The 13,489-nt window shown below is 35.5% G+C and overlaps 1 protein-coding gene across 5 annotated transcripts in view; it reads left to right on the top strand.

Moving 5' to 3' along the window:
* LOC117225187 (uncharacterized) overlaps positions 1-13,489 on the top strand; it is a 123,763-nt gene that overhangs the window by 87,549 nt on the left and 22,725 nt on the right. For 4 of the 5 annotated variants that reach the window (XM_033478524.2, XM_033478523.2, XM_076527233.1 and 1 more), the window contains 6 exons: positions 733-1,678; positions 4,082-4,455; positions 4,948-5,098; positions 5,598-5,823; positions 6,987-7,109; positions 9,386-9,551. In XM_033478524.2, coding sequence (XP_033334415.2) covers positions 733-1,678; positions 4,082-4,455; positions 4,948-5,098; positions 5,598-5,823; positions 6,987-7,109; positions 9,386-9,551 — 1,986 coding nt within the window. The remainder of the gene's footprint in view (positions 1-732; positions 1,679-4,081; positions 4,456-4,947; positions 5,099-5,597; positions 5,824-6,986; positions 7,110-9,385; positions 9,552-13,489) is intronic. The other variant, XM_033478525.2, reaches the window with a different exon arrangement.

Here is a 13,489-nt window from a genome sequence, read left to right as displayed (position 1 = left end):
CGAATGCATTGAAATTGATCTGATTCGGCTAATAGGGTAAAATTCTATTTTAGAAGCTCGCGTTCGATAAACGTGAGAAAGCTTTCTTTTCTTGGTTATTCCTACATGTTATTATAAAACTCAATTATTTAACCCTCATCTAACCCTCGAGTCAATTTGACACGGTTTCCGCGGATACTGAAGAAATAATCTGTTCCATAGATTGTTTTATTAGTTCTGAACAATGCAACAAATCTACGTTAAAAGTAGTCTTACCTCATTTTAGGTTTTCACTTTTAAAGAAGGGATTTATTAAATTAATGTCTCATCTGATTCATTTTTTAACGTTGTGTCAATTTGATATCAAATGACAGATTATCCCGTAGAAATGAGGAACGGACGAGGGTTAAGTTATTTTGGTTATAAAAATAATAGTTTTGCATTATCGCTGTTACTTTCCCTGTTTTAATCAATGTTGTAAGTATTTATCCAAAAAATAGATATCAATTTTCAAAAGCGCATGTTGAGTTTAAGCTAAATTATATGTAGAGAGAGAGAGAGAGAGAGAGAGAGCAACTATTCTATAGTATTCGAACATTCGTGTAATTTTGCTTAGCTCGCAGAATAATCGAGGTTCGACTGTAATAATATTGATTTCATTTCATTCTTAGTGAAATAAGTATAAAATTCTAGATTACCAAGAAACTCTCGCACGGCTGTCTCTGAAATGTAAAATTCGTTTCCATTTTACAGAATCAAAACGAACGGCTCGCTTCCACGTGACAAAAGACTTGGCTACAATTCGCCTTTCGAGAGCCCGAAAAGCCCCTCGAAAACGCAGTCGCATTTCTCCTTCGACACGAGTAAGCAAGCCCATTCGACATCGTACGAGAACGTATGCGTGCAGAACTCGAAAATTATTTTCCAAAACGGTAATTCGTCGAGCACCTGCCGAAACCCGGCCAATCAACCGGAGATCCAAACGACAAACCCGCAGAATCACCATCCGCAGTCGACTACACCGAACCACAATCAAACGACAAAGTGGCCAAACGTTCATGGCAACGGGGACTATAGTTTTTCCGGCTCGATCGCGCAGGTACGTAGCCCGGGCTACGATAACGCGACAATCGACCATTCCGTATTAAACAATAATAATAACAATAACAGTTACGGGCTAACTAACGACGGGGTGAAAGAAACGTCCGCCTACGGGACGATCCAGTTGAACGGAACCAGAATCGTCTCGCAATCGAATAACACGCGAAATTATGATAACTCGACGTCGGCCAGCGGTAACGTTAGCTTATATGAGAACGTTGTACTAATTTCGGCGCAAAACAACAATCAAAATCATTCCATACCAAAGAAAAACGGTCAGACTTCGAATTCGTGCGAGATGATTGAGAACAAGTTGGCGATATCAAACGACGACCTTCTCGAAGCAATCGAACAGCTCTCGATGCTGTCGAAATCCAAAGAGATTTGCATGATTCCGAAGAAAAATAATTTGGAAAAAGACAACGCGAAGTCGAACGAGGCTAAGGCTGATAAAGAGAGGAAGGAACTCGAGGAGGAGGATAGACGGAAGTACATAGAGTTCCTCCAGAATGAAAAGTTGCATATCCTTGGAAATATGGACGCGTTGAAGAGGAGCGTCGCGGACATTGAGATTCAGGAAGAGGAAATTAGTAGAGAGGTATGTACGTTGCTTGTATTCTCTCTTTCACTCGATTATTTGAAAATGTTTGTTAGAGCAAAAGCAAACGAACTCTATTTGTTTCAATATGTGCTGACAACTGAAGAGGATCGGAAGTAATGTTCTTTTTCATTATGTCGTAGTCGAAATCATAGTTAATGCTAAATTAATTAAAGAAATCACTTCCATTTTGAAAATATGCACCATTTTCCGCATGTATGTATTAATATTGGTTAGATATTTAGTAAAACTTAAACGACGAGCACCAAATTATTAGGTGCCCTAAATAGATAATCTTGAGCAGGTGTATGTATAGTTTACGTTATAAATACATTGCTTTAATTGAGTCAGAGAAAAAATAGATTTTGCTTAGCTTATTGAATAAATAACCATACTGATTCGATACTCTGTATGTATACGAAGACACTACGCAATGACGCTGCTACAGAAGAGCTATTGAAATCCAAGTTTTCTCTTATCGATGAGAGTTTTGAAACTGTTATGAATAAATGAAGAAGAATTTTCGGTACAATAATTACGTGTAACATCCTTATCGAGAAAATAATTGCTACTTATTCATTTTTGTTGTAACAGTGAGGATACTGCTTTCAAGTCGTCTAAAATGTCTAAATATCATATATGATTTAGCTATATCTATGCGGCAATTTCAATATACATAGTCGTTTGGGAAATATAATACACACACACAATACTTACTTAACTTATTTACTATTAGCTTTAGTAACTGAACCCTTACTATTCTCCCGCGAGTCAAGAAAGTAAGATTATAAATTCAAAACATGTGAAGTATTGAAAACACAATATTTGCAGTCTCAGAATGAATTTTGAACTTCAGTAGTTAACGCGAAAATTCGCGGCATCTTCTCATCTTATTGTTTTGAATGTCTTTGCTTCAACTTGATTTGACTGACTAGCTGCAACTTGTTTCAGCCTTCTTCAACATGTTAAAACTTGCTTCAATCTGCATCAAAGTGCTTCAACCTGCTTTAGCCTGTTCCAATTTGCTTCATCTTGCTTTACATGCTCCAATCTGTTTCAAACTGCTCCAGTCTACTCCGACTTGCTTCAAACTACTTCAGCCTGTCCGAAACTCCCAATCAGCCGAGTCTGCTTCGACCAAATACATGTAAAACGCTTGATTGTATACTTTGGGAAGAAATTTATGTGAATTTGGTGCCAAGGTTCTGCTGAAAGGAGACCCTGCTCGGTATTTGGCACTAGACGCATGGCGTCGCCAAATCAATGGCAAATCATTGCGGAACCTTGTAGCGAAACGTATCGTTTCAAGAGGGAGATCGGTCGTACTCATGTGGTAGACATAGCAGCGCTACAAGTTTTGGCCTGTATTTGGCATGAACAAGACATTGGTGCTAAATCCGTGTTATATGCCGAAACAAATGGCTCGATATTAAGCACAAACTTGTGTCCTCCTATTGAAAAATTTTTCGATTCTAGATTAGTACAATATTGTCGTTTAATTTCAAATTATATATGTAGCTTCACAGTCTATTTATTGTTAACTCGATTTATTTGACCTTCTCGGTTTTCTTTATTAATTTTAACTTTAAGTTTCAAGGTACAGATTTATACATTCGACGGTGAAGATAATCGGCAGTACGCCTGCCTTCTTATCAATGTTCGTCTTCGAGTAAATATTGGGTTGCCATTTTTGCAGTTTGCGATAAGTTTCTTCCACTATCGACACCATTCTTGGTATAGTCGCCATTCGAAGTCCGTGCATCGAACATGTCGCGAAAATTTATACAATACTCGATTCAAATAATTTAATATTAAAAATTTAAATATGAAAGATGTTACTGTACTCTGTTTTGAAACAAAAATTCTCAAGTTATATTTAAAACAGGTAATTGAATACTTATCTATATAATTTGCAGTGAGAGACACTGTTCCGTCATTGTGGGTTCGGAGAATTCGGATGTTACAGTATTGGAATTTGAATGTAAACTTTGCTTGTCCTTATAATTATTATGTTTACATACAGCTTATGAATTTATAAACACAATGAAATTATAAACACAAACTTTAGCAATATTATTTTACTATAAAAATTGTAAATGAAAATGTTCTATACATTTGAATATTCAAATATTTACAATATAACACGCTGCAGAAAAGTGTACGTTAAAATCCGAATTTCACTCAACTGACGTTTAGATAATTATTTGGAAAAGAAGTAATTGTACAGTCGACGTGAAACATGTAGATCATTATTGAAATATACTCACACACATGCCATGGAAATATTACAGCGTCATTGTTGTGTTGAATAAAATTACATGAAATTTTTGCAGTATTACTTTATAAATTATTTTTATAAAAGATTTTCGAACAAGTCTGCTAAAACTTATATTATTCCGATAGTTCGAGTTAGAAAAGGCGCTGCTATCTGCGGAATACGAATCAGAGTCCTTAAAACTCAGTCAGGATGAGGGCGAAAAGATTAAAGTGCACATGCGGATAAACGAGCTCGAGAGACAAATGACTGTAGACAATACAACGCAGGCGAATTTGCAAGCGGAAGCCAAGCAAAGGGTTCAAAGGGCTCAACAGGCTTGCAGTCGCTTAGAGGAAGAACTAACTAACTGCGCGGACGAAGACGCGCAATTAGATATTAGCAAGAAACTCAGTGCCCAGCAAGACATCTTGGAATCTGAAAGGAAAGCATTTGAAGACTTAGAATTCCATCATCTCGAAGAGGAGGCGAGTAAACTGGCAACCAGGGAAGAATTACAAAGGTAAAGTTACATTTATAAAGTATGAAACGCTTCTGTTCATTGTACCTAGCTGTGTATATTATTTTTATTCTTTACATGTGATAATAACGCTTTATTGAAATATTGTAACGCACAGTGAGTTTGCGAAATCTGTAGCAGCTGAAATCAAATTCTATACATATTTGACACAAATTACGTAATAAATTAGTAATAAATTGCATCTTTGATGCAATAAAATCTATTCTTCTGTTGTTTGCAATACAGAAAAATTATTAAAATTTTTTAATTATTCATGTAAAGATGTTAAATATTGATTGTTAGATGCATAACGTATTGCATTAATTAATAAATAAATAAATAACACATGTAGCGTTGAATATTTAATTATTATAATAATATAATAATATAATAATTAATAATAATTGCGGGTTGCTTGTATACTGCCTTATAATTAAAGAAGTTTCCAGGCATCCGCTTCTTTCATTATTTATGTACAGAATTCGTAATTTTCAGATACTTAAGTGAACTGACTACAAAGATTGAAACCAGGAAGGCCCGATTGAATCACTTGGAATCACAAAAATCTGAAGCAAAAAGCACAGCGACCAAAGATGCGAGGAGTCTAGAGAGACAGAAACTAGCGCATTTGAAGCGGTTGGAAGAAGTCAGTACATTCACAATTTCACTTAAATTGTATTACTTGTACTAATGATAATATTACTTCAACAAACTATAGATTTAATATACATTTAGAGTAACTTGTATTAATAATAATATAAAACTCGATTTCTGCCTCGCAGTTAAAAAATTGGACTTGTTTTACATAAATTTAACCAGTACAATTCTATCTTAATCTCTCACTCCTTTTCTTCTCTTCCTTTTTTCCTGAAATCTAGGTCTACTCGAATTGAAATTCATTTCAACCGAAATTCCACATACAAGCGCAATACTCTCGGTTACGTGTAATCTCGGTAGCGATCGCACTACGCGATTCATTTTCGCAAGATTCTATGATCATTTATATATAGTTCATTATTTTATCCACAAGAACTTGAGAAAAATATATTGTGAATTACTCAGTGGTACTACCTTTTAAATTTGTATAATTTATCAAGCATGTATAATTTATCATTTAATGACTGAATTTTGTTTTCTTAAAACAGGGTCGAAACCGAGTTAGAGCAATAAACGACGAATTGACGAAATTAGCACAGAATTCGTGCGAGAACTCTGAAGAGAAACGATCTCCGAGCAGAGAAGACTTTGACAGGATCTCAAGAGTTACCACAGACTCTCCTATTGTCAATAATCAGGGTAGCTTAGGAAGGAAGACTATCGAATCCCTCAAAGAAATTGAGAGAAATCGACAACTTCATTTAGCAAAACAAGGTAATATATTTCTCACATATGTACAATCGATATAAAAAGTATTCGAACATCTTTTAAAAGGGAATAATTTTTTTATAATTGGGCCAAGCAATCTAATTTTTGTTGAGATGTTAGAGCGATGTTTACTAGACAATGGATATAAAATTGTTTTCAAAAATTGCAACTGTTTGGAATGATAAAAGAAATCTTTTTAATGATGTTTTTTAAATAAGCCTGTAATGATAATTTAAAAAATGCATTTTGAAGATTTTGGTAACCTATATGCATTTATCAATGAACATTTAAAGTTCGTTAAAATTGCAGTTCTTTATGAATTTCAAGCAAAAACAGGTCATTTTTACATCTCTCCATGGCTATAGCAAGATTGCGTCAAACGATTTCAATAAAATTTTCAACATGTACATAAGTTACAGAAATCTATAAAATGTATTTTTTAAACTTTCATTCTAGGTTTTATACCTTTTCAGTAATAATTAAATAATACCTTCTTAGGTATTGTCTAGAAAACTAATCCCTTTAATATCCTATCAAAATTTAGAGCGCTTTGCCGAATTCGAAAAAAAGTAATTCCATTTTGAAAGGTATACGAATACTTCTTACACCGACATGTATCGTGGCATATTCTGAAACGATTTGCGAGTTTTAAATGTCGTGGAGTACAAGTTTCAATTTATATGCCTTTATACATTTTCAGCTAATTTTGAAAAAGAATTTTTAATTTTCGTTAGTTCTGTTCAAGATAAGACTGATCACTAAACTGGAGATTTCCATAGAAATTACAAATTCCTTAACTCAAGTGCAAAAAATAGGAGCTAACTGAAAATATATTTCTTCTTCGAATAATTTTCATAACTTTTGTATATTTTTATCATAAATACATAAATTCTGTAGTCTACTTGTAATTTAATTTCGCATATCGTTTCATAAAGCTTACAAATTTTATTTAGAGTGCTGTTTATTTAGTTGTACTGTTTTCAACTATAATGTATAGTAAGTTTGGAAACTTCTATAATTATAAATTCTTATAAACCAACGAAACCGACAAATCCAACATGCGGCATTTAATCGTAGATTTCAAAATTCATATTTCAAAGTATTCTAATTGTACTATTAGAACCGATTCTTCACGTAAGTTGATTCGTTGAGGAATCTACGTTTCGTAGTGGAAAAGAGCTACGACCACCCGGTAGACTTGTCAGGTAGTCTCGGCTGGAAAAGTGGAGAAGCAATGGACCGCCCGGCAAGCACGTGTAGGCGGGACGGTGGAGGTCAAGAGGTTCAATCTGGTAACGCTACTCGCGAGCATTGTTGCCGGTCCGGTACGATTTCAGTGCTTTTCGCTTTTCAGTACTTGTCTCATCCCTTGACTACGAAAAGCACTGAAATCGCCCTGGACCTAGCAACACTGCTCACGAGCCATAAGTTGGCTAGACCTGTGCATGTGTAGGCCTGTGTTACACAGTCCGGCAGTGTGGCTATATCACGACGGAAACTGGCGCAGGGGACTTGGGCTGAAGGTGCTAGTAGGAAGAAAATTGGTATCAAAATCCATGTTACATGGTACGCGACGGGCAACGCCATCTGACGCGACGACTCGACGCAGCACGTTAGAATCGTGTACTTTACGATTCACGATCAGTGTTCACGGAGAAATAAGTTACGGAGGCTCTAGATATCGCGTCGCGCTGTGCGGGACTCCCGCGTATGCGTCGCCCCACTCCTTGTGTAACTTATTTCTTCGTGAACACTGTTCACAACGTTCGCATCGTGACCATTTTCAAATGAACGAATTTAATTTTTTATACGATTTATATATCGTCAGAAGCTTATGTTATTTCAAAATAAATCATTCCTTTTTAAATAAGTTCAATAACCTAAAATAATTTGAATCACACGGTATCGTATATTATTGTAACTATAATATAGTTATAATCGATATAAGAGTAATGATCTACGACGTAGATTCTACGCGCTGTTTGCCGTTCTTCCTACATCGCTTTTATCCCATTTTTTTAGCTGCCAATAACATGAGAACGATAACAATATAGTAAAATCGTTAGTATTGATTTTTGTACTTAGATTAACTTGTAAAATAGTCCCTTAAAATATTTGATATTTGTGTATCATATACTCGTTGTTGAAGTACAATTTCTTTCTAAATTATTGTTGTTGCAATTTCACTTTCATTTGCTTATGTATTCGTTTTCTTCTTTTCACTTCATGAATTCCAGCATTAACATTAATTTCCTTATAAGAGCCCGACTTAAAGATTATGAAATATGTAATTCGATGAAATCATTGTTAAATGTGCTTAGATAATTGTATTTTAGTTTTTGGACATTTACCTATATAAGTAATGAAAACTAAATGATGTGACTAGTGGCCATGCGATGAACTTTCAGTGCTGATAGATGGTTGAGGACAAATATATCTGGACGCCTTTTAAAACGGAATAGTCTTTTTTTTAAATTGGATCTAACGATTTAAATGTTTTTAAAATGCCAGAAGAGCTAGTTTGCTAAACAATCCATACACAAATTTTTGCAATCATAACAATTGAGTAGAATGACAAAACAGATAAAAGGACCACGTTTTTCAACTATTTCATCTGAGCATATAACGAAAATGTAAGCAACGCGATTTTTACGACTCGGTAACTTTATATACATGCTAAAAATTTCGATGAAACCGATAAACGTTGCTAAAAAAATCGCAGGCTTTCATGACTTTTGACTAAAAACTATAAGAAATCGAGAGATGTTCAGCATGAATACAAAATACGGAGATTTAAAAAAATGTATTGTTTGTATTTTCGTTATTGCATTTGGACCAATTCAAAAAAATTATTCCGTTTAAAGGGTGTTTACATATATTTGATCAAACACTTCTAACTTTGTACTACCATACAGAATTTGTTAGCGGTATGAAGAAATGAAATGAAAATTATATTCATCTGGATTTAATAATCTTATTTAAAATCTATTCCTGAGAACACTTTACCGGCCGCAGGTACAACAGTCCTGCCATAGAACGAATTAACGTTAACAGCCGCTGGTACAACATGTGTATCATACGCAGGTATTCAGGAAAAGTCGTTACGCACAGAGTAGGGGCAGACGACGCATGCCCGGGAGTCCCGCACAGCGGCATGGCACGTCTACAAGGTGGCACTTATTGTATCTGCAACTCTGTGTTACGTCGTGTTGCCATCGTAGTTCAAAATTATAATGTTTACCCGGTAGACACGCCGCGCTGCTGTACGGGACTCTCCGCATGCGTCGTCACCCCATTCCTTGCGTAGCGACTTTTCCTGGATACACTTATCATCCGCCGTTCGGTGTCAGTTCGGTCGTACAAATTACTAGTTATTATTTAGTGTTATGAATACTTTCATCATTTAAATTTAAATATTTGTGAAGTTTACCTGACAATTGATTGCTGATTTACAAACTATAATTTAATTATAATTTTGTTTATTTGTAAAATAGCAGTTTAATCCGCGTTTAATAATATCATATTCTAATGACGTAATTAATTTATTTTCATCTGTCATTTGTTACAGGTAGCCAAGTAATTTCTGAGGAGCGACGAAGGGTCGAAGAATTAAAACGAAGAGTGCAAGACGAGGTTCGATCACAATGGGAAGAAAGAAAAATGAACTGTACTTCGTTCAATAGCGTTGAATCGGGTGAAGAATCATCCAGTTATTCAACAGGGCCAACCGAAAGGTGAGTCATATATCGATTCGCGTTAACACTCCCAATCGTTAGTTACGTGTGCTTTAGTTCTGCATATAAAGGTATTCATAATTTCTCCATATTTAATAACATAATGCATACAGCATATTTCACAAATATTTTCTTATAATACGCTGAAATATATTTTCAAAACTTGCCGAAAAAATGCACACAAGTACTACAAGTAATCATTACAGTTGAGTATTGATAATACGAAGTTAAATAAAATTGTGTTTCTTCTTTTTATAATAGTAAGAATTTTTTTATTTTATTTATCCGTATCATTTTATTATATTTTATTCATTATATTGATTATCATTTTTTCTTAGCTAAGTGGCAATATTAATATCTATTATAAAAATTCTAAAATTGTTTTATGCTTTATCAAATCCGGATAAACGACGATATTTACTTCAGATAGATTTAGCAGTTATCATGTTACGTGCCACGTGTACCACTGATGGTACGTGCTTACGTGCTTATTTAATGCGTTAAAAAAATAGTTTATAACAAATTTAGAACTGAAAAATTAATTTCCATTACAAGAATTGGTTTTAATAACTTTGTTTCATTCTTATATATACGATAAGTAATAATTACATATAATATATCAAGTTTGAGTAAAATATCAAATGGTTAGTGTGAAGAATAGAGTAAAAACAGCTTGGCACGCAACATGTTAACTTGTAAATAATTATTCACTCTTCTTACAAAATTGATAAAACACTGGTTATAGATAAATATCACACAAATTTTAACGATAGCAATAGTTGTAAGAAATAATCCCTATATACCTTAAAACAATTATGCATTTTCTTGTTGTTGGAAAATCGTTCAATTTACTGGAAAAAACCTCTCACGATCCGTAATGAATGAGGCGTAGAAGTTATAATGTGTAGGGAACGAGAAATTGTCGCCCAATACCAGCCAAATATCTATAATAGTTAAGGAATTTTAAGGTTTAGATGATTAGTAATGTTAGTAAAAGAAACATTTAAAAATAGAACAGGACTTAGTACTTTTGTTTATGAACGTCTACGTTTTCCTCTTTATTAAATTGATGTGGTAATTTTAAATGTGCAATCAGATCATATGCCAATTGATCTTTTATGTAAGAAACTAGTTGACTTTCGAATTCCTCGGTAAACTTTTGTTCGAATCTCTGTGGAATTAAATGTCCGAGAACATTCATTACTGTAATTAACAGAATATATCTCTCCCGTTATAGAGAAGCTTTTATTTGAAAATTTGATTAATTCTAAAGAAACCAAAATTTCTAATCTCCACAATTCTTTCGTGTCTGATCCGATCGAAACTTTTTACAAGAAATACCACATGTGATAAATTCCAATATGCCTCATGAGAAAGAATTCCGGAACATTTTCGAACTGTGCACTGTACTACAATATAGACAAATCTGGAAACTACGATTTTGATGAGTTTCGGTGGTTCGAGCGTTACAAAAGTGTCTGTCAAAAGTGCGGAAAGATCTCGGAACGTTCTCAGAGTCGTTTGCAAAACTATCCCCCGGGATAAAAGTTGGCTGTTCCGCGACGGCTGGTATCGCCGTAACGGAGGAATACACGATGGAACGCGAAGGAACGCGAAGAAACGCGCAAAGCGAGAAAATCGCAATTACGCCGGCGTATATGGAACAGTGTTAAACGCTTCTAGAGGCCCGCCGCTCCCGGCGTTGACTCTTTAATCGGCGTACGGTACGAGGAGAGCCGAGTCTGGTCGAGTCAAGTTGTTCTTTTCCCTTCTCGCGATTAATGGCACGGCATGTGTAACCTAGGAGGAGGGACTCGTCATCGACACGTCGTAAGTGTTGCGTGGACGCGTCTTTTATCGGACGGTTTCGCGAAACTGGAATCCATCGAGAGTAAAATGTGTCGCCGTCGCAGCCTTGGTCGAAGCGAGAAAGTGGTCGAGGGGGGCGTGCGCGCGTGCTCGATCCGAACGGAGCGTCCGAATCGTACGAATCGTCGTCGACGATCGCAGATTGCCGGGATGATTACGGTGCCCGGCAATAAAACGCTTTTATCAGTCCAGTTCGTCGTTGCCTGGCCACGCGGTGGGTGGGGTGTTATCAGGCGATACGATATCTGTTGCAGCTAGCTGCCTTTCCACGCGAGTCTAATACCGTTGACCGTCGTGCTCTAGTCCCTGATGAAAACGGTTCGTCGCTACATCATGTCGGAAAATCCGGCCAGCACCTAACCGATCAGCTCCCGGGATACACCCGATAAGATAAGCCGGTCCGGTCCGGTCCGGTCCGGTCCGGTCCGTCTAATAAGTGCAACCAGTGCGAATGCAAAGGATTTTCGAAACCTGCACCGATCGAGGCGAAGCGTCGCGCCGCGCCGGTTCTTCGCAGACTGTAAACCGTAAATCCTCCTATAAGCGCGAATGCTTCGAGCATCGAGTACCATATACGGGGTGAGTCTGAAGTACAGAGACGCGGTCTACCAGCGCATTGTGCTCTAGACAAGTTGATAATCAACTGGGATCCCAGCACAGCAAACCTTTCCACTAACTTTCGTTCTCAATTATAATCGAACAGAATTCTTGTTCAAATAAAGTTTGTTAATCGGAGTAGGTAGCGTCGTAATTAACACATTTTGTGAAGCTGTTGCAAGATTTTCAACCCCATTACCGTTTCTTAATTTCTCCTTATCATCGATGTAACATCGTGTTAACGTTGCATCGATACGTTTATTTTACCACTTAGACAATAATGGTATACGATAAACGTATTGGTTACCGATGTTGGTACCGAAATTTGAATAAAGAGATGAAGATTGGATTTGGAAATTTTTTTTGTATGTAACAAATGTTAACAGTCTTTGTTAATAACAGATAACAGAATAGCATTCTGTTAAAGCGTGTGAAAGAGATCAAAGCTTGTCTTGCGAATTTTACACCCGTCAAATTGCACTCAATTTACAGCATCGATCTACCGAACTTAAAATTTGTATCTTACAGTTAATTAGGTATTATTATGTTTAATATCTTGAAAACGAATGACGATTTTATTATTGTTAATTATTCAATCTGTGATCCAATTATAAAATCAAATTATAAATTCTCTCCAATTGTCCTCCAGCTTGTAAACAAAAATTGTCCATTTTTGTTTACAAACTGAGGGACAATTGGAAAGAATTTACTGTACTTTGGAACTTTCGGGATTATACGATTATTGTTATTTTTTTTTACCATTAATTAAAAATCTATACTTTAACTACTAAAACTATGAAAAATGGCTTCCAATCTGAAATCAGTTGATTCTGAGATGTAGTCGCCTAAGTTTTGATATCGTATGTCGAATTTCTTGATTTTCTTAACTTGAAAATTATATTGTCCAGCTATTGAAATTGACGATTGCTCAAAAAGTATACGTGTGTTTCATAGATTCGCCTGAATTGTTATAAGTTGGTGTAGATGTAATTACGTCGACGGTAAGAAGTTTCGTACTTTGGACTGTTATTTCATTAATAAGAATAAAAGCGTATCGTTCATTTTCAACCAAGAACTGGAAAGCATATGCCTATGACTGTAACCGATGTTTCTTGAAAGAGAGTCCCACACGAACAAACTCTTAACTTTTTTTTATCGCAACAACACAGTTTGGACAAGATAAACTTCGGTAACTTCGAGAGTGTCATAATGATCTACGGCTATCATAGATAGGTAACAAGTTTACATTTTCATAGTAACATGACAAAATGTAGAAGTAAATGACTTCAAACAGGTGTATCAATTAGTCGGTAATCTTGAAAAATGTATAAATGTATAGTTTGAAATAAATGTAAAAATGTTGTAAAAATTAATTTCGAAAAAGACATGATCTAACGAACAGAATTTAGGCAGCAACCTGATCATGAAAGTTAACGGCACGATAGTTAATATACAGAAAAATTAATTAAAAT

This window comes from Megalopta genalis, chromosome 17, assembly GCF_051020955.1.
Source record: "Megalopta genalis isolate 19385.01 chromosome 17, iyMegGena1_principal, whole genome shotgun sequence".
NCBI classification, from domain to species: domain Eukaryota; kingdom Metazoa; phylum Arthropoda; class Insecta; order Hymenoptera; family Halictidae; genus Megalopta; species Megalopta genalis.
The sequence above is the reverse complement of the archived record's forward strand: the minus strand, read 5'-3'. Positions and strand labels throughout refer to the sequence as shown.